The 26,025-nt window shown below is 46.8% G+C and overlaps 1 protein-coding gene across 3 annotated transcripts in view; it reads left to right on the top strand.

Moving 5' to 3' along the window:
* LOC123768902 (uncharacterized) overlaps positions 1-26,025 on the top strand; it is a 76,948-nt gene that overhangs the window by 17,892 nt on the left and 33,031 nt on the right. For 2 of the 3 annotated variants that reach the window (XM_069309052.1, XM_045759690.2), the window contains exons 2-4: positions 14,084-14,195; positions 23,550-23,613; positions 24,232-24,359. In XM_069309052.1, the coding sequence (XP_069165153.1) occupies positions 14,089-14,195; positions 23,550-23,613; positions 24,232-24,359 (299 nt within the window). In that variant the 5' untranslated portion in view covers positions 14,084-14,088. Of the gene's footprint in view, positions 1-8,968; positions 9,009-14,083; positions 14,196-23,549; positions 23,614-24,231; positions 24,360-26,025 lie in introns of those variants that run through there. The other variant, XM_069309054.1, reaches the window with a different exon arrangement.

Raw genomic sequence — 26,025 nt, 5'->3', positions numbered from 1 at the left:
ATCACTCTAAGTCCGAGTGCACTTCTTCCCAGGCTCGCTGCCTCAATTGTGGTGAGGCCCACCCTACCTTCTCCCGCTCGTGTATACTGTACACTACAAACTTGAGGAAGCCGTCCTCAACTTTTAAAACACCGGGATCGTCTGCCTTTTCCTAAAGCGAGATACCAAGTTCGCCGTCTCACCCCTTTCGCTGGCGTATCCTACGCTCGCGTGTTGCGTTCTACCTCTCCTCGTCCTTCCCACCTTACTCAGTCTCACAACTGTTTCCAGATCTTAGACCCAAACACGCCCACTACCTCCTCCTCCCCTGTTCCTTTACGTTCTGTCTCGAAGGAGCCCTCTCCTGGTTCTTCATCTGAAGTTTCCCCCCTTTTCTCCTCAGTCTGCCATGTCTCATGTGTCTTCTTTCCCTTCTTTCCCCGAATCCTTCTTCCCATCCTGTCTCACCCTCAAGTCTCTTGGCCCTCCATACCGCCTGTCTGTCCAGGCTGATGTCCATCACTCTCCCAGCAATCTTCATGTTGTTCACTCCCATTCATCTTCTCCTGTTGAGACAATTGAGTTTGTCGCCCAGTGCGTTGTTTTTGAATACCTGTCTCTTTGAGAGACAGGTATTCTTTGAGAGAAGAATACCTCAAAGAGAGACTTTAAGGGGGAGCCGGTCGGCCGAGCGGACAGCACGCTGGACTTGTGATCCTGTGGTCCTGGGTTCGATCCCAGGCGCCGGCGAGAAACAATGGGCAGAGTTTCTTTCACCCTATGCCCCTGTTACCTAGCAGTAAAATAGGTACCTGGGTGTTAGTCAGCTGTCACGGGCTGCTTCCTGGGGGTGGAGGCCTGGTTGGGGACCGGGCCGCGGGGACACTAAAAAGCCCCGAAATCATCTCAAGATAACCTCAAGATATTGAGTCAGAAATGTAAGCCTGGCTCTTCTCCTTCGTCCTCCCCGGCAGGTAAGAAGGCGTCGCTTTCTTCCTCACCCCCCACCTCTGACTATCGCTCCGTCCCCTTCCATTTCGGTGGTCGGGCTTCCCTGTCCCAGCTATGGAGGTTACTTTAGCCCCTGATTCCCTCTCAGTTGCTGCCCTTGCTGAGATGCACTCCCCGGTTTCTGCCCCATCCCCCTCCTCCTGCTGTCCTTGACCTCCCCTCTCAGTTATCTCCTCCTCCGGACCCTACCCGTCCGCCTCTGGTCTGTCCTCCCGCTCCCTTCACTCAATCCTAACTCAGTTTACCCATGCCCCCTAACCCTGATTTTATTGACCCTGATCCTGAGCTTATTTAATATACTGTGTTCTTCTTTACCTTTGTTTCTTCATTGTTCTCTGTTGCTGTCCTTTCTCTTTTTGATAATGTCTATTCTTCAATGGAATATTCGTGGATTTTATGCTAACTTCCATGAACTCCAACTTCTGATTACACAGTTTTCACCACTTTGTGTTTGTTTCCAGGAACTGATGCTTGGTGCTCGTCCTGGTCACTTTCATGGTTATTCCTTTCTTTTTCCCCCCGCCCCCAGCTTTTGCTGGGGCCCCATAACTCTACTGCTCTCTTGATTTGTACTGATATTTCCTTCGTCCCCCTACTGTTGTTTTCGCCTATCCATTGCTCTGCTGCCCGTGTTTTTGTGAGTAAATGGTATACAGTCTGTTCCATTTATCTCTCCTCAAATGTCCCGCTTTCCCTTCCTGATCTTAAGCACCTCCTGGACTCCTTGCCAGAGCCGGTGCTCCTGTTGGGTGATTTCAACTGTCGACATACCCTCTGGGGTGACGTTCTGACTAACACCCGAGGCCGCCTTCTCAAGCCATTTGTCCTCTCTTCCCTGTCTTCTGAATTCTGGTGAGCCCACCCATGTAGACTTGAACTCGCACCCATTCCTGTCTTGATCTTTCTCTCTGCTCGTCGTCCCTTTACTTAGATCTCACGTGGCATGTTCTTGATGACCTCCATAACAGTGACCATTTCCCCATCCTTATTTCTATTTTCACCCTCCCCTCTCCTTCCCTAGGTGGCAGTTTGCCAAAGCTGACTGGAACCTATTCACCCTCCGTGCTACTCTCACTGACTTCTCCTCTCTGCCTCTTCCTCGCACCCTCTTCCTTTTCCATGACACCATCTTTGATGCTGCCCTCCACTCTATTCCTCGCTCTACCTCCTGGGGCACGCGGAAGCGCGTTCCCTGGTGGAATGCGGACTGTGCGCGGGCTGTCCACTGTAAGCCTGCTTGATACCTGGTTGATGGGGTTCTGGGAGTTCTTCTACTCCCCAAGCCCGGCCCGAGGCCAGGCTCGACTTGTGAGAGTTTGGTCCACCAGGCTGTTGGTTGATACCTGGTTGATGGGGTTCTGGGAGTTCTTCTACTCCCCTAGCCCGGCCCGAGGCCAGGCTTGACTTGTGAGAGTTTGGTCCACCAGGCTGTTGGTTGGAGCGGGCCACAGGCCCACATACCCATCACAGCCCGGCTGATCCGGAACTTCTTAGAAAACAGTCCAGTTTTCTCTTGAAGATGTCCACAGTTGTTCCAGCAATCTTTCTTATAGTCGCTGGGAGGACGTTGAACAACCGCGGACCTCTGATGTTTATACAGTGTTCTCTGATAGTGCCTATGGCACCTTTGCTCTTCACTGGTTCAATCTTGCATTTTCTTCCATATCGTTCACTCCACTACATTATTTTACTGTGTAGATTTGGGACCTGGCCCTCCAGTATTTTCCATGTGTATGTTATTTGGTATCTCTCTCGTCTCCTTTCTAGAGAGTACATTTGGAGAACATTGAGACGGTCCCAATAGTTTAGGTGTTTTATCTCGTCTATGCGTGCCGTATATGTTCTCTGTATTCCCTCTATTTCAGCAATCTCTCCTGCTCTGAAAGGGGAAGTGAGTACTGAGCAGTACTCAAGACGGGACAACACAAGTGACTTGAAGAGTACAACCATTGTGATGAGATCCCTGGATTTGAAAGTTCTCATAATCCATCCTATCATTTTTCTGGCTGACGCAATATTTGATTGGTTATGCTCCCTAAACGTTAGATCGTCGGACATCATTATTCCCAAATCCTTGACATGCTGTTTTTCTACTATAGGAAGATTCGATTGTGTTTTGTACCCTGTATTATGTTTCAGATCCTCATTTTTGCCGTACCTAAGTACCTGAAATTTATCACTATTAAACATGTTATTTTCTGCTGCCCAATCGAAAACTTTGTTGACATCTGCTTGTAATTTTTCAATGTCTTTAGCAGAGGTAATTTTCATGCTGATTTTTGTGTCATCTGCGAAGGATGACACGAAGCTGTGACATGTATTTTTGTCTATATCTGATATGAGAATAAGGAACAGTAGTGGTGCAAGGACTGTACCTTGAGGTACAGAGCTTTTAACATTGCTTGGACTCGATTTTATTTGATTGACTGTTACTCTTTGTGTTCTGTTCGACAGGAAATTGAGTATCCAGCGTCATACTTTTCCAGTTATTTCCATTGACCTCATTTTGTGTGCTATCACCCCATGGTCACATTTGTCAAACGCCTTTGCAAAGTCTGTGTATACAACATCTGCATTTTGCTTTTCTTCTAGAGCTTCTGTGATTTTGTCATAGTGGTTGAGTAACTGTGACAAACAGGATCTTCCTGCTCTAAATCCATGTTGTCCTGGGTTGTGCAACTCATTGTTTTCCATAAAACTAGAAATTTGATTCCTAATCACTCTTTCAAACACTTTTATTATGTGTGATGTTAGTGCAACTGGCCTATAATTTTTTGCCAAGGCTTTACTCCTCCCCCTTGTGCAACGGAGCTATATCTGCAGATTTAAGTGCTGCTGGTATCTTCCCTGTATCTAGGCTCTTTCTCCATATTATGCTGAGTGCTCTCGCTACTGGTACTTTACATTTCTTATGAATATTGAATTCCATGAGTCAGGCCCAGGAGCTGAGTGCATAGGCATATTGTCAATTTCTCTTTCAAAGTCTTCCGAGTTTGTGGTAATATCTGTTATATTATCTGCAGCTTGAATGTCATTCATAAAGAAGTTGTCTGGGTCATCAACTTTCATGTTGTTTATTGGTGTGCTAAACATAGCCTCATACTGGCTTCTTAGAATTTCACTAATCTCTGTTATCCTCTGTACATATCTTCATTTGTAATTAACAGTCCAATACTGGTCAAGGTTTTTGATTTTGATTTTGCGTATGTGAAAAAATATTTAGGATTTTTCTTTCTCTCTTGTATAGCTTTCTGTTCCAATTCCATTTCCTCAGACTCATATGATCGCTTCAACATTTGTTCTATTTCTTCAATCTCCCTGCTTAGGCTTATTTTCCTTGCTTGTAATATTTGTGTCTGACGAAGCATTTCAATTATTTTTTTCCTTCTCCTGTACAATTGTCTGCATTCTCTTTCTAGAGTGGTCCTCTTTCTGCCCCTCCTCACAGGCACGTGCTTCAAGCAGACCTTGTAAGCTTCAGCTGTCAGTTGAGCTATTCCCTGTAATTACCTAAGTGTAATTACCTAAGTGTAGTTACAGGATGAGAGCTACGCTCGTGGTGTCCCGTCTTCCCAGCACTCTTTGTCATATAACGCTTTGAAACTACTGACGGTCTTGGCCTCCACCACCTTCTCACTTAACTTGTTCCAACCGTCTACCACTCTATTTGCGAAGGTGAATTTTCTTATATTTCTTCGGCATCTGTGTTTAGCTAGTTTAAATCTATGACCTCTTGTTCTTGAAATTCCAGGTCTCAGGAAGTCTTCCCTGTCGATTTTATCAATTCCTGTAACTATTTTGTATGTAGTGATCATATCACCTCTTTTTCTTCTGTCTTCTAGTTTTGGCATATTTAATGCTTCTAACCTCTCCTCGTAGCTCTTGCCCTTCAGTTCTGGGAGCCACTTAGTAGCATGTCTTTGCACCTTTTCCAGTTTGTTGATGTGCTTCTTAAGATATGGGCACCACACAACAGCTGCATATTCTAGCTTTGGCCTAACAAAAGTCATGAACAATTTCTTTAGTATATCGCCATCCATGTATTTAAATGCAATTCTGAAGTTAGAAAGCATAGCATAGGCTCCTTGCACAATATTCTTTATGTGGTCCTCAGGTGATAGTTTTCTATCTAGAACCACTCCTAGATCTCTTTCTTTATCAGAATTCTTTAAAGATTTCTCACATAATATATAGGTTGTGTGGGGTCTATGTTCTCCTATTCCACATTCCATAACATGACATTTATTAACATTAAATTCCATTTGCCAAGTGGTGCTCCATATACTTATTTTGTCCAGGTCTTCTTGAAGGGCATGACAGTCATCTAAATTTCTTATCCTTCCTATTATCTTAGCATCATCAGCAAACATGTTCATATAATTCTGTATACCAACTGGTAGATCATTTATGTACACAATAAACATCACTGGTGCAAGAACTGAACCCTGTGGTACTCCACTTGTGACATTTCTCCATTCTGATACATTGCCTCTGATTACTGACCTCATTTTTCTATCAGTCAGAAAATTTTTCATCCATGATAGAAGCTTACCTGTCACCCCTCCAATATTTTCCAGTTTCCAGAACAACCTCTTATGTGGAACTCTGTCGAAAGCCTTTTTTAGGTCCAGATAGATGCAGTCAACCCAACCATCTCTTTCCTGTAATATCTCTGTGGCTCGATCATAGAAACTGAGTAAATTCGATACACAGGATCTTCCAGATCGAAAACCATACTGTCTGTCTGATATTATATCATTTCTCTCTAGGTGTTCTACCCATTTAGTTTTGATTAGTTTTTCCAATACTTTCACTATTACACTTGTCAATGATACAGGTCTATAATTGAGGGGGTCTTCCCTGCTGCCACTTTTGTAGATTGGAACTATGTTAGCCTGTTTCCACCCGTCTGCTACGATTCCTGTACACAGGGATGCCTGAAAGATCAGGTGAAGTGGAATGCTGAGCTCAGATGCACATTCTCTCAGAACCCATGGTGAAACGCCATCTGGGCCAGCTGCTTTGTTCTTACCGAGCTCCTTGAGCATTTTTTCCACTTCGTCTCTAGACACCTCTATGTGTTCTATGTTGTTCTCTGGAATTCTTATTGTATCTGGTTCCCTAAAGATTTCATTTTGTACAAACACACTTTGGAACTTTTCGTTTAGTGTTTCACACATTTCCTTTTCATCTTCCGTGAATCTATTTCCCATTTTCAACCTCTGAATATTATCCTTTACCTGCAATTTGTTGTTTATGAATTTATAGAATAGACCTGGTTCTGTTTTACATTTGTCCGCAATCCCCTGTGTGGGAGTTTTGTCACTTAAGACCGTCTCCCATTGAATGGTTGCAAGGTCTAAATTTATTTTTTCCCAGTTGATCCTCTTATTGTTGAAATTGAATTGATTGAATATTCCTTCTCGCTTGTTGGGTCTCTTAGACCTACTACCGTTATTTATGCTAGTTCGCACTTCAATGAGCTTATGGTCTGAGTATGTAGTATCTGAGATTGTAATGTCTCTGATTAGTTCATCATTGTTTGTGAACAACAAGTCTAGTGTGTTTTCGTTCCTAGTTGGTTCTGTAATCTGTTGATTGAGCGAGAATTTGTCACAGAATCTCAAAAGTTCTCTGACCTGTGGTTGGTTATTTCCCGGGTCATTCCCTACTATGATATTTGTGTTTGCCATTCTCCATCTTAGACTTGGTAAATTGAAATCTCCAAGGAAGATAATATCTGGAGCTGGGTTTGCTAGGTTATCAAGTATGTTCTCTATTTTGTGCATCTGTTCTGTAAATTCCTCAACCGTTGTATCTGGAGGTTTATATATTAGAATAATAATAAGGTTTAGTTTCTCTACCTTAATTCCAAGTACCTCTACCACCTCATTAGTTGAGTTTAGTAGTTCTGTGCATACCAGGTCCTCTTTAATATACAGACCTACTCCTTCGTTTGACCTAGTTTTTCTATCACATCTATATAAACTATAATTTGGAATCCAGATTTCACGTGCAGCGTGAAAGAAAGCGTGCAGCCTGGAAGAGACACTGATGCCGACAGACAGCTGATTCTTTTATTTTGTTTCGGAAATTAAGTGCGGTGGCCCGTAGGACCATCCATACAGCTAAGCGTGAGAGTTGGAAATCTTACGTTTCCACTATTACGTCTGATACTCCTCTACCGCAGATCTAGAAGAAGATCCGCAAGATTGCGGGTAAGTTCGTTCCAGATATCTCGCCGGTTCTTCGCCCCCGTGGTACTCTTGTGGCGGACCCAGTGCAGGTCGCGACTGAACTGGGTTCCCACTTTTCTTCTGTTAGCTCTGGTTCTCATCTTCCTCAATCCTTCCTTCTTCGTAAGCCCATTCTTGAATCTCATCCCTTAGATTTCCGCACTCATCTCCGCCTTCCCTATAACAATCCCTTCTCTCTGAACTTCAGTCTGCCCTGGTCCTCTGCAGTTCTACGGTAGTAGGCTCGGATGACATTCATTATGAGATGCTTCGCCATCTCCCTCCTTGCACGTCTAGGTATTTACTTAGTCTGTATAACCAGGTCTGGGAGTTGCCGTCAGCCCCTGAGGACTGGCTCGATGCCGTTGTACTTCCTATTCGGAAACTGGGGTCTCTTGGGACATCCCCTAAGGACATCCGCTCTATTGCCCCCAAGAGTTGTCTGCAAACTCTTTGAGCGTATGGTAAATGTTTGTCTGATGTGGTTCTTGGAACACCATCGCCACCTCTCTCCTTCTAAATTTGGTTTTCGCAAGTGCCGCAGCACAACTAATGTCCTGGTGAACTTGGAGGTCTATATTCATACTGCTTTTGCTGCGAAGACTTCTGTTGTTGCTGCTGTCCTTTTTGACCTGGAAAAGGCTTATGACACGACTTGGAGATACCATATTCTGTCCCAACTTCGTTCTTTTGGCCTTCGTGGTAATCTCCCTCTCCTCCTCCAAAGCTTCCTCTCTTGTCGTTCTTTTCGAGTCAGACTTGGTGCCACTGTCTCTGCCTCTTTTCGGCAATACGAAGGTGTACCCCCAAGGTAGTGTTCTGAGCACTACTCTTCTTTCCTCCCTTCCTTCTTGCATCTTATCCACTCTCTATGTCGATGATCTTACTCGTTGCTGTGGAGGTGATGATTCACCTCTCCTTCAACGGCGGCTTCAACTTGCGATTGATGCTGTGTCGTCTTGGGCCACCAATCATGGCTTCAAGTTCTCTGCAGCTAAGACTTGTGCTATGACTTTTACTCGAAAGCATGTCGCCTCTACCACATCATTGAGGTAAAGGCGACTCTGCCTTCGCCTGCAAAAGTAGAGTCTGCTATAGTTTTGTATAGGGAATTAGTTCATAATATTGCCTCTAGGAAGTGTTAACTATAGGGAGTGCTTTTATTTAGATTTTGTTTAGCTTTTGCTTTAATAAATTATTTAGTTAGTAATTTGCATTTTTATTATTTCCATTTCATGTTTTCATATTTCTCATTGTCCTTGGCATGTGGTCTCCACGAGGCTGAGTTTTAGTTGGGCCGCAAAGCCTAATAAAGCGTAAGAGTTCAGCTATCCCTTTGTTTACTATAATTTCCCACACTTAACGTAGATTCTTCCCTCCTCGTCCAAATAACTGTTGATTAAGCCCCAAGGTTTATTGAGTGCTTAATCGGCCCAGACCCCGGTTATTGCGTTTCGTGCTAATGGTCTGGTGGTGGCGGCGTAAAGGAGATCCCTGAGTTTTGCTATAGGTCTGGTATCATGTCGTGAGGCTGTAGAATCTTAGCCGGTCAAAACGGCTGAGACCAAGTGGCGTGAGATTTGGTTTAGAGTAGCTCCGGGGTTTCCTTGGTAGAAGAGTAGTGAGTAGAATACAGGCACAGGGGTAAGGACGGAGTAGAGAGCCAATTCCCCCCCCCCCCCCCCCCTCCGTGTTACATTTGTTTTATCTTGGTTGCTGCAGTGTTTGGATTCCTTTACAGCTTCTTCAGTTCTTTCCTTCTCCTTGGCCACTTGTGCATAGGTGAGTTGCATATCTTTCTTGCACTGTTCTATTCCCTGTGTAACTTCCTCCATCTGTGCTGACAAAAGCTGTTTCTCCTGTTGAATTTTCTTTCCTAACCTATTGTAGTCATTTATGTTTAAATTTACTTTAACTTCTTCCAAAGCTATTTCATAGTTTATTTTCTTCTTCCATGGCTTTGGAATTTGTTTCCAATTGATTCTTATCCTTGTGCAAGTCTTTCACTAAACCCTCAAGACATAAAACTTTGCTATTCAAATGGTCATTACTTTCTTTCAATTTACTAATTATTTCTACATGAGAGTTCACTATAGTATCTAATTTTACCAACTTGTTGTGTAGACTGCTAATATCAATGCTTTCTTCATTGAATCCCACAAAATCAAGCTCTGTTTTGTTTTTCCTCTTGCCGGTGGCCATCTTGAATGTTCTTCTCTGCACTGGAAACACTAGGGCAACTTTTTCTCATCCAATTTTTCACTTCCCTTGGCACATTCCTATTATCTCACCTATTTTTGAAAAGCACTATACCTTTATGTTCTCTGGGACACCACTCACTATCATCATCCTGTACTACAATACTTAGGATTGTTGAAATATGCTGGAGCTCCTCTGCTGCAAGTGTTGACCCTAGGGGTGTCACCTTTTGAATATGTGTGTGTGTGTGTGTGTAATTACCTAAGTGTAGTTACAGGATGAGAGCTACGCTCTTTGTGTCCTGTCTTCCCAGCACTCTTTGTCATATAACGCTTTGAAACTACTGACGGTCTTGGCCTCCACCACCTTCTCACCTAACTTGTTCCAACCGTCTACCACTCTGTTTGCGAAAGTGAATTTTCTTATATTTCTTCGGCATCTGTGTTTAGCTAGTTTATATCTATGACCTCTTGTTCTTAAAGTTCCAGGTCTCGGGAAATCTTCCCTATCGATTTTATCAATTCCTGTTACTATTTTGTATGTAGTGATCATATCACCTCTTTTTCTTCTGTCTTCCAGTTTTGGCACATGTAATGCCTCTAACCTCTCTTCGTAGCTCTTGCCCTTCAGTTCTGGGAGCCACTTAGTAGCATGTCTTTGCACCTTTTCCAGTTTGTTGATGTGCTTCTCAAGATATGGGCACCACACAACCGCTGCATATTCTAGCTTTGGCCTAACGAAAGTCGTGAACAATTTCTTTAGTATATCGCCATCCATGTTTTTTTTTTTTTTTTTTTTTTTTTTTTTTATAGATATATACAGGCATACCTCAGAATGCGAGTTTAATCCGTTCCTGGAGACGCCTCGCCTTCCGAAAACTCGCATTCCGAAGTTAATTTCCCCATAAGAAATAAAGGGAAATGAATTAATCCGTTCCTGACTACCCCAAAAACCCCACATCAAACTAAATTTTTATACCTAATTTACCTAATTCATCTAAATAAACCTACAAAAGTATGTTCCAGTTATTACTTACCTTACTGTCGAGTGCTGTAGGCGTATGGAAGATGATGAGGAGGGGGGAGGAGGAGAGGAGTTAGTGTTTGGAAGGGGAGTCCCCTTCCATAATCACATCAGGCAGTGAGGACCTTTCTGGTGTGCTCTCCCTGTGACGTTTAACCTGAGTGCCACTAGGTCCTGGTTGAGGTTCACTGCTCGATTTCTTCACCAAATATTTGTCCATGAAAGCTTGCTTTTCCCTTCTTCGCAAGCTCTCTCTGTAGTAAGGCATCACATTGTCATTGAAAAGATTAAGACAACGGCCTACTACAGTTTTGTCTGGGTGAGTGTGTTCAATAGTTGTTTGAATCTCTTCCCACATCTGACACACCTTCTTAATTACTGCAGAAGGGACATTCGCTGGTGCTGTTGCCACCACCTCCTCCTCCACTGCAGAATCATTCGCTGCTGTGTTGGCTTGCTGTTCCTGTTGAAGGGCTAGGAGTTCTTCGGTGGTCAGTTCTTCGTTGTGTTCTTCCACCAACTCCTCCACATCATCACCATCCAATTCCAAGCCCATTTTCTGGCCTAGACTAACAATTTCCTCAACAATAGGCGCATCATTTATAGGCTCAAACCCCTCAAAGTCTAGTTCTCTCACACCTTCAGGCCACAATTTTCTCCAGCCAGAGATCAGGGTTCTTTGAGTCACTTCTTGCCAGGCTTTGTCAACGAGTTTTAAAGCACTAAAAATGTTAAAATGCTCTCTCCAGAACTCTTTGAGGGTGAGGTTTGTGGCTTCAGTCACTTCAAAACATTTCCGGAAAAGTGCCCTTTCATACAGTTTCTTAAAATTCGCTATGATTTTCTGGTCCATAGGCTGAATTAGAGGAGTGGTGTTAGGAGGAAGGAATTTAACTGTGAGGAATTTATTGTATTGAGGCATCAAATCATCTTCCAAGCCTGGAGGATGAGCAGGAGCATTGTCAAGGAGAAGCACGGCTCTGAGTGGCAATTGTTTCTCCTGCAGATATTTTTCTATGGCAGGGCACAGCACTTCATTCACCCACTCCGAAAAAATAAGCCTAGTCACCCATGCTTTTTTATTAGACTTCCACATCACAGACAAACGGGTTTTCTGCACATTATACTGTTTGAAAACCCTTGGATTTTCAGAATGATACACTAGCAAGGGTTTAATTTTTAAATCGCCACTCGCATTTGAACACAGCACAAGCGTAAACCTATCTTTCATAGGCTTGTGTCCAGGCAAGGATTTTTCCTCCTTAGTAATGTATGTCCTCTTAGGCATTCTTTTCCAAAACAGTCCTGTTTCGTCACAATTAAACACTTGTTGCGGTAGGTATCCCTCAGCCTCTGCAAACTCTTTAAATTCGTCAATAAATCGTCCAGCGGCTGGTTTGTCTGAGCTGGCTGCCTCCCCATGCCTTGTAACACTATGGATACCACTTCTCTTTCTAAATTTTTCAAACCAGCCCCTGCTTGCCTTAAACTCTTTCTTATCTGCATCACTCGTTGCAGGGGTCTTCTTTAGAAGGTCTTCGTGCAACACCCTGGCTTTCTCAGAAATAATGGCCTCCGAAACACTATCACCCCTCAACTCCTTGTCGTGTATCCAAATTAATAACAACTTTTCCACTTCTTCAAGTATTTGTGGTCTTTGTGTCATTAATGTTCTTACTCCTTTTGCCACATTAGCACTCATAATCTTATTTTTCTTCTTAAGTATAGTGCATATTGTTGATGTCGCTTTGTTGTACTGCCTACAAAGATCAACAACACGTGTACCGTTCTCATGCTTTCGAATGATCTCTTGTTTCTCCTCTATTGTCATCCTCACATGAGCTTTCTGGCCTTTATCCTTACCACTGGCTTTCTTGGGACTCATGGTGAGATATATAATAACAAATTGTATAGACAAATCACCAAAAATCCAACAAAACACTGAAAATTCACGACAAGAATTGATGTGGGGGTAGTCACTGCGCGCGAGACAATGGTGAACTGAGGGGCAGCGGGGCAGAGGGGCGACGATCGCCGAACGACCACGCGCTAGGTCGGCTGTACGCGTATCAACAAACTCGCGTTCAAACTCGACTCCCGAAGTAACCATCGCCTTCCGAGACAAATTTTTGGAGTAAATACACCTCGCCTTCCGAAAATCTCGCATACAGGGACAATCGCATTCCGAGGTACCACTGTACAAGAGTTGTTACATTCTTGTACAGCCACTAGTACGCGTAGCGTTTCGGGCAGAGAAACGTATGTATTTAAAAGCAATTCTGAAGTTAGAAAGTGTGGCATAGGCTCCTCGCACAATATTCTTTATGTGGTCCTCAGGTGACAGTTTTCTATCTAGAACCACCCCCTCGGGTGCCTCGGGGCCTCGTAGCCTGGTGGATAGCGCGCAGGATTCGTAATTCTGTGCCGCGGGTTCGATTCCCGCACGAGGCAGAAACAAATGGGTAAAAGTTTCTTTCACCCTGAATGCCCCTGTTACCTAGCAGTAAATAGGTACCTGGGAGTTAGTCAGCTGGCTTCCTGGGGGTGGAGGCCTGGTCGAGGACCGGGCCGCGGGGACACTAAAGCCCCGAAATCATCTCAAGATAACCTCAAGATAACCCCTAGATCTCTTTCTTTATCAGAATTCTTTAAAGATTTCTCACATAATATATAGGTTGTGTGGGGTCTATGTTCTCCTATTCCACATTCCATAACATGGCATTTATTAACATTAAATTCCATTTGCCAAGTGGTGCTCCATATACTTATTTTGTCCAGGTCATCTTGAAGGGCATGACAATCATCTAAGTTTCTTATCCTTCCTATTATCTTAGCATCATCAGCAAACATGTTCATATAATTCTGTATACCAACTGGTAGATCATTTATGTAGACAATAAACATCACTGGTGCAAGAACTGAACCCTGTGGTACTCCACTTGTGACATTTCTCCAGTCCGATACATTGCCTCTGATCACTGCCCTCATTTTTCTATCAGTCAGAAAATTTTTCATCCATGATAGAAGCATACCTGAAGTGTGTGTGTGTGTGTGTGTGTTTGTGTGTGTTGTACCTAGTAGCCAGAACGCAGTACTCGGTCTACTATGCAAGGCCCGATTTGCCTAATAAGCTAAGTTTTCCTGAATTTATATATTCAATATTTTTTCTTAGGAAATGATAAAGCTATCCATTTCATTATGTATGAGTTAATTTGCTTAAATTAGAGTTAAAACTAACGTAGATATATGACCGAACCTAACCAACCCTACCTAACCTAACCTATCTTTATAGGTTAGGTTAGGTAGCCGAAAAAACATTAATTCATGAAAACTTGGCTTATTAGGCAAATTGGGCCTTGCATAGTAGGCTGAGAAGTGCGTTCTGGCTACTAGGTACGACATATATATATATAAAATATTATATTTTTTATATATATATATAATTATATATATATATATATATATATATATATTATATATATATATATATATATATTATATATATATATATATATATATATATATATATATATATATATATATATATATATATATATATATATATATATATATATATATATATATATATATAAAATTATTTATTTATTTTATATATTTTTTTTTTTTTTTTGCAGCAATTATGGGTGAAAAAGAGGCTGTTCCGTTTTTCACCAGCCTCCTGTCTTTAGGCCACTACGTTGATGAACAAGTCTCACATCTGAAGGAGGAGATGTCCTTTCCTGCAGGGTGAGCAGGAGTACTCTTACTGTCAGGTTATGAAGAGCTAAGCTTACATTGTACTGTAATTGTGTAACCCATGAGGCGGTACTGATGTACTCTACTGGGAATGTTATTCTACAATCCAGTTAGAACGAACAATGTAAGAGGTCTGTCAAGTCTGGTCAGAGGATCTGTGTATTACTTTACAGATATCTGTGTTTAGCCTCATCCCACTTGACTTATTGCAGTGCACTTGCCCTGCCCTCCTCCAAAGGATACCTGATCAACCAGGCTGTGATTCATACGTCAGGCTGCGAGCAGCCGCGTCCAACAGCCTGGTTGATCAGTCCGGCAACCAGGAGGCCTGGTCGACGACCGGGCCGCGGGGACGCTAAGCCCCGGAAGCACCTCAAGGTAACCTCAAGGTAACCTGCTCAAAACCAGGGGCTAGATTCACGAAAGCACTTACGCAAACACTTACGAACCTGTACATCTTTTCTCAATCTTTGGCGGCTTTGTTTCCAATTATTAAACAGTTAATGAGCTCCGAAGCACTAGGAGGCTGTTTATAACAATAACAGCAGTTGAATGGGAAGTTTTCATGCTTGTAAACTGTTTAATAAATGTAACCAAAGCCTTCAAAGGTTAAGGAAAGATGTACACGTTCGTAAGTGCTTGCGTAAGTGCTTTCGTGAATCTGGCCCCCAGGAAATCAAAATTAGAAAGGCAGACATGGGACCAAAATGTAATTGTAAGGGTATACATTCATATCTTCATGGTGTTCTGGGAGTTCTTCTACTCCCCCAAACCTGCTTGGGCATGGCCCCTGCATGCAGGTGTGTTCTTATGGTGCACGACTAATACATTAGGTCAGTGTTTTCTTGAGTTTAATAACCACTCTGCATTAGATAATAATTATGTGGGAATTTAAAGTCTATGACCATTTATTCAATCTAAAGAACTCCCTTTAAAATCTTTATAAAATAATTATTAACACTTTCGCGCGCCCGGCTAAGGTTAAAAAAAAAGCGGTATGTGCGTGCGGCGTTTTGTCGCTTAAGCGTCAAAATAAAAATGTGTATACTCTTTCTGGGGGGAGCCCCGTCGGCTCCCCGGAGCTTTACCGGCTGATATGCTAATGTCAGACTTTGGCATCAGTCATGTGTATGGAGTTCTAGGGCCTACCGGGGACCACGGCCAGAACCTGGCCCCCTCAGAGAGGCAAGGGGAGCAATGGCCTATAGAAACCCCCGTGTGGTAGGAAGCATTCTATGTCTGCCATCAACCGGGTCAAGCATCCAGAAAGGTAAGCATTCCAAAACAAACCCCTATTCTGGTGAAAATTGCTACCTAAAGCCGAACTAGTGGGTAGAACTCTTCAACAGAAAACAAGGAAACTAGTATGACGTCATACGTCACCGCGCCGCAGTCTGCGCAGCTCCCCCCTCCTCGGGAGGGGGAAGGGGGAGCCCCAGACCTCCCACGCCGGCTATCCACCCATCAGTTCTTTGGCTGATACTATAGGCACCGGTTATGTGCACCGGCTCCAGTGGTTGTTTCAGCACTATACCTAGAGTGTGGTGTCTGTTTTCTAGGTGGTGCGTGAGCCGGGAGTGATTCTCCAGTACTCGGGCTGCATGCGCCTAGGGTTGCCTTCCCTAGGTGCCCTGTAAGTACTGCCCTTCGGACTTGGGGCCGCCTTCCACAAGTTCCTTGGGTCCTGCCTCTGCTTGGCCGTTTACTGCTTGGTTTTCGGCCGCTATTTGTGTGCTCGGGTGTTCTGTCTCCCTTGTTTGCCTTAGAGTAAGGGGCAGTTTTTGCACTGATGGGGCGCAGGGTACTGTGCAGCTTGTCTTTACCAATCATAGCGGCCAGCTCTGTTCCGCTTGGGTACGCTGTCTTCTTGCGGGGTTTTCTTTTTCTTTTTGTTTATCTACCTGGTGGTGGGGTCTGCCTTCGTTCTTGCCCCTTGTGTCCCTTGTGTTCTGAGTATTTTCTGGTGGTACCCCTTGCTAGGTCCCCGTGAGTGTACACGTCCCGGGGGTTCAGCTCTTGGAAAGTTGTTTGGTAGCATTGGGTGCCGGTTAGCAGTACCCTGCCTGGGATTGCCTGAGCGCGAGTCCTCTTATAGTAAACGCTCGGGACCCTGGGAAACCCCTGGGGTCGAGCGGGTCTGATGGATGTGACCCCAGAGTCCCCCCCTCGTTTCCAGCGAGTTTGAGGGTTGCTCTCACCCTTTGTTTCTTGGAGACTCTCTGTTTTGCCTCCGTCTGCTGCCTGTGGGGTCGGTGACACCTTCGACCCGGAGTCCTACGAGTTTGGTTGCTCGTTGTGGCTCGGTTACCCAGTTGTGCTGACAAAGCGGGTGCGGGCAGCAGGGGCTTTGCACTTGAGCCTTGGTGGTGGCAACGTTCTCGTGGTTTCCTCCCTGGGAGCCCCGGGGCTGCCCCGTTGTAGTTTGTTTTGGGACTTGGGGGTGTTGGTTGCTTCGGTTCCATCCACGCCCCCTTGTCTTTCCCCTCGATCACCCTTCCTGCCTGCATCCGGTTCCGTACCGTCTGTAGGTTCAGGGCGGGGTTTTTGATGGTGATGAGACTCGGGCAGTCTCGGGGAATTCCCCTTCCGGGGTGGTGACGGGGGCATTTGAGCCTGTTCCTCCAGCCGTGTTGTATGAGTCTGCCAGTGGGCTCCCTTCCTTAGTATTTTCACGGCTGCCCCGGTTTTCTGGTAATTCCGGGGCCTTTGGGGGAACGGTTCGGCCCCGGGGCCTGTCGTGTAGGTTCCCGGGGCTGGGGAGGGGCTGACTTGGGGGCCTTGGCCCCGTTGGACCCCGTGGGTTTTTTTTTATCCCCCTCTAGGCGGGGCTTGTGGTTACGCGGAGTGGGGTCTTAACCCCCCCCCCTCTCCGTACGTGCTGTTGGGCGTCGGCCCCTCCCCGGGCTCGGTTCCTTGGCCTTTGAGTCGGTTGGTTCCGTCCTGTGGGTGGATGTTTCCTCCCACCTTTTTTGGGACGGTGTTTTCGTCATGTTTCCCCGTTCGATGGGGTTCTAGGTGACTTCTGATCTCGGGTGCACCTGCGCCTTTGTGTGCCTTCGGGACTAGTGTTGACTTCTGTGTTCTCGAGGGTTATCTTGAGATGATTTCAGGGCTTTAGTGTCGCGGCGGCCCAGTCCTCAACCAGGCCTCCACCCCCAGGAAGCAGCCCGTGACAGCTGACTAACACCCAGGTACCTATTTTACTGCTAGGTAACAGGGGCTTAGGGTGAAAGAAACTCTGCCCATTGTTTCTCGCCGGCGCCCGGGATCGAACCCGGGACCACAGGATCACAAGCCCAGTGTGCTGTCCGCTCGGCCGACCGGCTTCCGGCGGGAGCCGGTCGGGTTCGTAGCTGCACCGTAGCTGCAGAGGGTTCGAAAAGGTTTTTCGCTACTTCCCGCATTATTGGAACGTCTGTTCGCTCCTCGTCGTTGTCGCCGTTTTGGGCTACTTGTGAGCCGGTTGGGCTATTTGTGAGCCGGTTGGGCTACTTGTGAGCCGGTTGGGCTACTTGTGAGCCGGTTGGGCTACTTGTGAGTCGGTTGGGCTACTTGTGAGTCGGTTGGGCTACTTGTGAGTCGGTTGGGCTACTTGTGAGCCGGTTGGGCTACTTGTGAGCCGGTTGGGCTACTTGTGAGCCGGTTGGGCTACTTGTGAGCCGGTTGGGCTACTTGTGAGCCGGTTGGGCTACTTGTGAGCCGGTTGGGCTACTTGTGAGCCGGTTGGGCTACTTGTGAGCCGGTTGGGCTACTTGTGAGCCGGTTGGGCTACTTGTGAGCCGGTTGGGCTACTTGTGAGCCGGTTGGGCTACTTGTGAGCCGGTTGGGCTACTTGTGAGCCGGTTGGGCTACTTGTGAGCCGGTTGGGCTACTTGTGAGCCGGTTGGGCTACTTGTGAGCCGGTTGGGCTACTTGTGAGCCGGTTGGGCTACTTGTGAGCCGGTTGGGCTACTTGTGAGCCGGTTGGGCTACTTGTGAGCCGGTTGGGCTACTTGTGAGCCGGTTGGGCTACTTGTGAGCCGGTTGGGCTACTTGTGAGCCGGTTGGGCTACTTGTGAGCCGGTTGGGCTACTTGTGAGCCGGTTGGGCTACTTGTGAGCCGGTTGGGCTACTTGTGAGCCGGTTGGGCTACTTGTGAGCCGGTTGGGCTACTTGTGAGCCGGTTGGGCTACTTGTGAGCCGGTTGGGCTACTTGTGAGCCGGTTGGGCTACTTGTGAGCCGGTTGGGCTACTTGTGAGCCGGTTGGGCTACTTGTGAGCCGGTTGGGCTACTTGTGAGCCGGTTGGGCTACTTGTGAGCCGGTTGGGCTACTTGTGAGCCGGTTGGGCTACTTGTGAGCCGGTTGGGCTACTTGTGAGCCGGTTGGGCTACTTGTCGCCCTGTTGGGCTACTTGTCGCCCTGTTGGGCTACTTGTCGCCCTGTTGGGCTACTTGTCGCCCTGTTGGGCTACTTGTCGCCCTGTTGGGCTACTTGTCGCCCTGTTGGGCTACTTGTCGCCCGGTTGGGTTTCTTTTTGGGCTCTTTGCTTCTTTGGCCGGTTTTATTGTTCCTGCTTCCTCTTTTGGCTACTTTTCTAGTGCAGTAGTCTTGGTTGTCGCCTTCCCGCAGAGAGGGTTGTGCGGTTCGGCCAGCGTGTTATGCGCATGTGCTGGGGAGTTTGTTTTGGTCTGGGCGGTGTTTGTGCTGGTTTTTGTGCCCTTTTTGCTACGGTGCTTCGCCTCTCGTTCTTCCCCTGGCTGCGGTGTGTGCCCCTTCGCACCCGGGGTGTCCTGGATCTCAGTTGTGGGAAAGACACCGCGGTTTTCCCTGTGTCATGGGTGTGGACCGCCTCCTTCGCCTCTCCCTGCTCTCCTGCGGTTCCGGCAGGGTCCGGCTCTGGCGTCTTCACCTGGCGGTGCTCCCAGGTTCTTCTGGGCACGGTTGAGTCGTGTCAAGTTCGTGCCACCGTTCGCCAGGTGAGTTTCTGCGGTCTGGCGTCTTTTGGCTGGGCGCTGGATGCGGAGTTGTTTATATACCTGTCTTTATTTAGGTATATTTTTGTACGACTGAGACCGTTCGCACACCAGTGACTGTCCCTTTTTCAACCCTTCCTGTCCCCCTCATGTGCATGTCCAACCCATGCTGGAGTCATTCAGGGGACCCTCCTTTTTTAATGTTGTGAGGTGTGGGGGTTGTAGGGTTGGTTCTGTACTCACCTGGTAAGGCTCCTGGCTGTGCTTGCAGGATTTGAGCTCTGGCTCTTGGGTCCCGCCTATCTGGTAGAACTTGTGGGATAGTACCAGTGGAGTGCAGTGGTGCTATTGGCACATTTGGGGAACACTGTATTACCATCAGAGGTCTGTGCTTGTTACCCGACCTACTTGCGAGCATAAGCCTTCTTGCTGGTTCGTCCGTGGACTTCCAGGGCGCACTAGCCTGTTTTCGTATGGCAGTTCTGGCCCGTCCTGGTTGTGGTGGTATGTGGGCCGGTGGACTACTCCTAGCAGCTGCCTGGTGGGCCACCCTCTGGCCGGTCTAGCCTGGCCTTGGGCTGGGCTTGAGGTGTAACAGAGCTCCCAGTACCTCATCCAGCAGGTATCGAGCGGGGTTTCTCCACCGTCGGTCGCCTGGTGCAGGTTTCTGGGCCTGCGGGGTTTTGTCGTGTCTCCGTTGGCCCTGTCTGGGGTCTGCCTGCTCCGTTTTCTGCCTTTGCAGAAGGGAGTTGCTATTTACATGTTGCATGTTGCAGTGGTGCCTGTTGCTGCTGCTGCACGTGTGCATTGGTACCGTGTTTCACAGTGGCGTGTCCTTGTTCCTGTGTCCGGTTGTGGAGTGGCACTTTGCTGCCGTTTTGTGCCTGGGGATTGCGTGGGTTTTTTTCTGTCCCTGCCTGATTGTCCACCCCTGGTTGTTATCCTGGGGTTTTTGTGCTTCTGCTCTTTCTTCCTGCCTCCTCTGCAGCAGGGGTGTTCTGCGCGTGTTCTTAGGCGTTTGTCAGCCTGTGTCCTGTGATGTGCTTCTTTGTCTCGGTCTATTGCAGTTGTTCGTACCCCTTGGTTCGGGTACTGTTCTGGCGGCGACCCTTCCGCCTTCTTTGGTTTCCTAGCTTGCCCTGCCGTTTTTTTTTTTTGGGGGGGGGTCTTGCGATGTCTCGCGTCGGACCGGTCGTTTCTGAACTCCTGGCGGGCTTGCATGCTTTGGGGAGTTTTTCTGTTAAGCAGACGTTCCATCTCCTTGTGCCGCCTGGGTTTCGGTGGTCGCGCCCGAGATCTTCCCGCGGCTCCGCCTTTTCCTGGGCTCGGAGGGGCCTTGTCGGGGCTGCTTATGTTCTGCCTCGCGGTCTCGCCTTCGGTTGGTGGTCGGGTGGCTTCGTGGTAGGTGTCCCACCTACGTGCTTCTCTTGGCGGCAGTATGGGGTATTTTGGCGGTCCTTCCTTTTCCTGTCCCTTCTTAGGTGGTTACTCTTGTTAGCTTGGTTTACTCTCGGCTTGGTTTTCTGGTGGGGGTTGGGGGCCGTCGTCTTGCCCCATACTGTCGCCTCTTTTCGTGCGGCGCGGGCGGAGCCGCTTCAGCGTGCTTTCGGTCTTGGTGTTGCTTCTGCACCGTTAGTCAGCTGTCTTGTGCGTCGTTTCACCTCCGGCCTGTTCGTGCGCCGCTTGCACCATCCTGGTCTCTGGTCAGCGTGCTCTGTCTTCTCCTCGGTTGGTAGTGCCCCTTCGGTTCCGGTGTGTTTTTTCGTCGGCTCTTTCCTTTTGGCCTTTGCCTCTGGGGGTCGAGTCGCTGAGTTTTCTTGCTCCTTCGGTTTTAGCATTTTGGTTGTTCGGTGGCAGCAGTCTCCCTCTTTTCTGGCGCGGGGTGGGGCTGCTGCATTCTGGAGGGGTCCAGGTTTGTTGGTGCTTCGTTGGTCGGGCCGGGGGTGTGTCGTGTTTTGTGTTCAGTGGCGGCCCTCCGCTGTTGTTTGCGTGCCACGGCGTTTGGGTCCGGAGCGCGTTTTGCATTGATCCGGTTCTGTTCTTCCCGGTTCGCGGGTGTTAGTGTCCCGGGTGGTCAGCCGTGTTCTTGCGGCTAAGCTGCCTGTGTTCTTCCCTCATGCCTGTGGCGTTCGTGGCTTCGCTGCTCTCGCTGCCGTCTGGGCGACGTGGCCTTGCGGTCTTTTGGGCATGGATTTTTGGTGTTCGTGCAGGGGCCTTGCTGCTCGTTGTTCTCGTGTTGTTCCCGGGACTTTTCGGGGCTGTGGCGCCTTGGGTTGGCATTTGCTGCCGGTTGTCTCGCCTCCTTGGGGGGGGGGGGTGAGTGGTGTCCGCCTCCCGGTTCTGTCCCTTTGACCTTCCTCTGTGGGTAGTTAGCTCCGGGGAGCCGACGGGGCTCCCCCCAGAAAACCAGCGTTGAATGTAATGAAACGCCATTTTCTGGGCAAGACCCGGAGGCTCCCCGGCAACCCTCCCTCCCTCCGGTCGGCGGTTTTTCGCGTGTTTTGACATCCAGTCTCAGAACTGATGGGTGGATAGCCGGCGTGGGAGGTCTGGGGCTCCCCCTTCCCCCTCCCAGGGAGGGGGGAGCTGCGCAGACAGCGGCGCGGTGACGTATGACGTCATACTAGTTTCCTTGTTTTCTGTTGAAGAGTTCTATCCACTAGTTCGGCTTTAGGTAGCAATTTTCACCAGAATAGGGGTTTGTTTTGGAATGCTTACCTTTCTGGATGCTTGACCCGGTCGATGGCAGACATAGAATGCTTCCAACCACACGGGGGTTTTAAAGGGCCCTCGTAGCCTGGTGGATAGCGCGCAGGACTCGTAATTCTGTGGCGCGGGTTCGATTCCCGCACGAGGCAGAAACAAATGGGCAAAGTTTCTTTCACCCTAAATGCCCCTGTTACCTAGCAGTAAATAGGTACCTGGGAGTTAGTCAGCTGTCACGGGCTGCTTCCTGGGGGTGGAGGCCTGGTCGAGGACCGGGCCGCGGGGACACTAAAGCCCCGAAATCATCTCAAGATAACCTCAAGATATAGGCCATTGCTCCCCTTGCCTCTCTGAGGGGGCCAGGTTCTGGCCGTGGTCCCCGGTAGGCCCTAGAACTCCATACACATGACTGATGCCAAAGTCTGACATTAGCATATCAGCCGGTAAAGCTCCGGGGAGCCTCCGGGTCTCACCCAGAAAATGGCGTTTCATTACATTCAACGCTGGTTTTTTGTACATTATTTCTTTTCTTTCTTTTTGAATATTGTTCAAATCCCTTCCCTGAACATGTACACATAAAAAGAAATTTAAAAAACCACTTACTTTGGCTGTAGCGACACAGCCACAGCTGATCACCCTTACGGGAATCTGCAGGAGGCGGTCGCACGGGCGATTCAAGATTCGCGAGTTGCAACAAATATATATTCATTAATTTTTTCAATTCATTTTCATTGCTTTCTAATTACATTTTTCTGGGGGGGAGCCCCTACGGCTCCCCGGAGCTATCCAGGCTGATACGGATTCTCCTAACTATTTTGTATCAGTTGATGTGGGTGGAGTTCTACTAGGGACCACGAGTCAGAACCTGACCCCTCTCACAGAGGCACGAGGAGCAATGGCCCATAGAAATGCACATGTGATTTGGAGCATTCTATATCTGCCATCGACCGGGACAGGCACCCAGAAAAGTAAGCGCCACAAAACAAACCCCTATTCTGGCGAAAACAACGAAAATCGTCAACGAGTGGACAGAACTCCCCAAAAGAAAACCGAGCAAATAAACATGGCATCACACGACGCCATGTTTATTTTGAGCTACGCAGACACGCCACATGTCTGCGTAGCTCCCCCCCCCCTCCCCGGGAGGGGGAAAATGGGGAGCTCCGGACCCTCACGCCGGCGATCAAACACCCCAGTTCCTCGGCTGATAGGATCGTGCATAGTCGTGTGGCTCTAACTCCAGTTTTGTCTCAGTGCTGTTATTGGTTTCAGTACTGTAACCCCGCGATTATCCGGGATTCAAACATCCGGAAAACTCCCTTATACGGCCAAAATCCCGATCGAATAAAGTTATCACAATATCCGGCCAAAATGGCCACAGGAACCGGATAAAAGCTGGTGTGGCCGGGGATGAAAATTCGGCCATACAGTATTAATCCCGTCTGTGGCTCTAGACGCATGGTGGAGGAGGGGGTGGAGTGGGTGGGTGGTGTTGGGAGGGTGGGAGGGGTACGTCGGAAGGGACCACCTGGGTACAGGAATTACCATTAATTTTAGAACACTTAATCATAGCCAAAAACAAATGAAATAAGTACTGTTTTAGTAATTATGTAATAACAAATAAATAAGTTGGTTAATAATTATTCTTTTAAGAATGTTTAATACAGTACTTTAATCTCTTTCAGTCAAAAACCACATATTTATGATATAGGCCTTAGAAAATTCAAGAAAGAAGTTCAGGAATTGAAGGTCAGTGAATTATTTTTCTTCAATCATCTTCAAGTTTCTGTATATGCTAGTGTGTTGTGTTGTAGGTGTACATGTTTGTCATATGCATGTTTGGTGTGTATGTAATTACCTAAGTGTAGTTACAGGATGAGAGCTACGCTCGTGGTGTCCCGTCCTCCCAGCACTCTGTCATACAACACTTTGAAACTACTGTCGGTTCTGGCCTCCAACACCTCATTTAACCTTTAAACTGTGCATGGCGTATATATACGACAGGATCCGATAGTACCATAAGTTAAATTTTTCAAACTTGTGCTAACGCTTTCAATTTTTTTGTGCATAATCTACTTGGCAAACACTCCAACTTTGTCTAACTATGTAGAACTTCAAGGTCAAGATGTAGAAACCTTCTATGAAGAACTATAAGGATTAAGGGGCCGGGTTCTTAATTTCTGCTAATAAATACATAAAACCATGTACATGTATAGTATGGGATTTAAAGTTTGAATGATGATAATATATAATACATAGTTATTAAAAATCATTTGATTGACTTTAATTCTTTGAAGAGGATGGAGCTTTGGCACAGTAAGTTTCATGTAACAAAGTTAGGCTTACATCCTTTCCGTTGACTTGCAGAATCTATCCAATGAAGTGAATCAGAACCTTAAGGTGGTGACCAACTTCTCCGGCTACCTTGAATCAATGCAGGAACATTTGAATCAACAAGCAACTGATATCTGTAAGATGGAACGGTACCTTGCCAAGTAAGTTTAGTATGGTATTTTACCAGGTAAGATTTCTTCACAACTCGTGAAACTTGCTCACCATTCTACTGTAAAGAAAAAGATAACCTATTCTGTGATTACAGATATCCACCATTAATACATAGTGAATGAGAGAAATTTACCAAGTTCTAGAATAATTACACATTGTGGTCCAATTCATCTGGCAGGTAATTATTCATTCCCAGAATGACTAAATTATGTTCCTGGGGAAGCTCCTTGTGGCTTCCTGAAGCTAGTATGCTGTTATAATGCCAAACCTCTAGATGTCAAAAAAAGTGTTTGACATTGTTGTGTTCTTTTTAGGCGTACTGCGAACCACGAGCCGGAAACTGGCTCCCTCAAGAGAGGTGCAGGGAGCAGTGGCACTATAAAATTTATATGAATTTAATCATGTCTGCCACCACTAAGCAAGCACCCAGAAAGTCAGCGAAACAAAACGAACCACTGCTGATTGTAAGCTAGACTGCAGCCTCAAAAAATAATTTCCTCAATGTATCTTATCTTGAGATGATTTCGGGGCTTTAGTGTCCCCGCGGCCCGGTCCTCGACCAGGACCGGGCCGGGCCTCCCCCCCCCCCCTAGGAAGCAGCCCGTGACAGCTGACTAACACCCAGGTACCTATTTTACTGCTAGGTAACAAGGGCATAGGGTGAAAGAAACTCTGCCCATTGTTTCTCGCCGGCGCCTAGGATCGAACCCAGGACCACAGGATCACAAGTCCAGCGTGCTGTCCGCTTGGCCAACCAGGCTCACTCCAAAACAGTCAGTCATAAAACTAGCATGCACTCGTTTGCCCACTCCCTCTTCATTTGTGGGGAGGGAGTTGGACAGAGTCAGCCAGCTGCTATACCCTTGGTTCTTTGCTGATGGTAGATGTGTGAGATGTCCTCTCTGTTGCTTTGCATAGTGTGTTTTCAGTTCTCAGGAACTTTGAGAATGATATAACAGACAAATGTAAGTCAAATCCAGGCCTTTTCTATGAATTCATTAAAAGCAAGCTGCAGGTAAAGGAAAATATTCAGAGGTTGAAAATGGGAGACAGTCACGGAAACATGTGTGAAACATTAAACGAAAAGTTCCAAAGTGTGTTTGTACAAAATGAAATCTTCAGAGAACCAGACACAATAAGAATTCCAGAGAACAACATAGAGCGGATAGAGGTGTCTAGAGATGTAGTGGAAAATATGCTAAAGGAGTTCAGTAAGAACAAAGCAGCTGGCCCAGATGGAGTTTCATCATGGGTTCTGAGAGAATGTGCATCTGAGCTCAGCATTCCACGTCACCTGATCTTTCAGGCATCCCTGTGTACAGGAATCGTAGCAGACGTGTGGAAAAAGGCTAACATAGTTCCAATCTACAAAAGTAGCAGCAGGGAAGACCCCCTCAATTATAGACCTGTATCATTGACAAGTATAATAGTGAAAGTATTGGAAAAACTAATCAAAACTAAATGGGTAGAACACCTGGAGAGAAATGATGTAATATCAGACAGACAGTATGGTTTTCGATCTGGAAGATCCTGTGTATCGAATTTACTCAATTTCTATGATCGAGCCACAGAGATATTACAGGAAAGAGATGGTTGGGTTGACTGCATCTATCTGGACCTAAAAAAGGCTTTCGACAGAGTTCCACATAAGAGGTT

The sequence above is a fragment of the Procambarus clarkii genome, chromosome 64 (genome assembly GCF_040958095.1).
Source record: "Procambarus clarkii isolate CNS0578487 chromosome 64, FALCON_Pclarkii_2.0, whole genome shotgun sequence".
Classification (NCBI taxonomy): Eukaryota; Metazoa; Arthropoda; class Malacostraca; order Decapoda; family Cambaridae; genus Procambarus; species Procambarus clarkii.
Note: the sequence above shows the minus strand (reverse complement) of the source record. Positions and strands in the feature narration are given on the sequence as shown.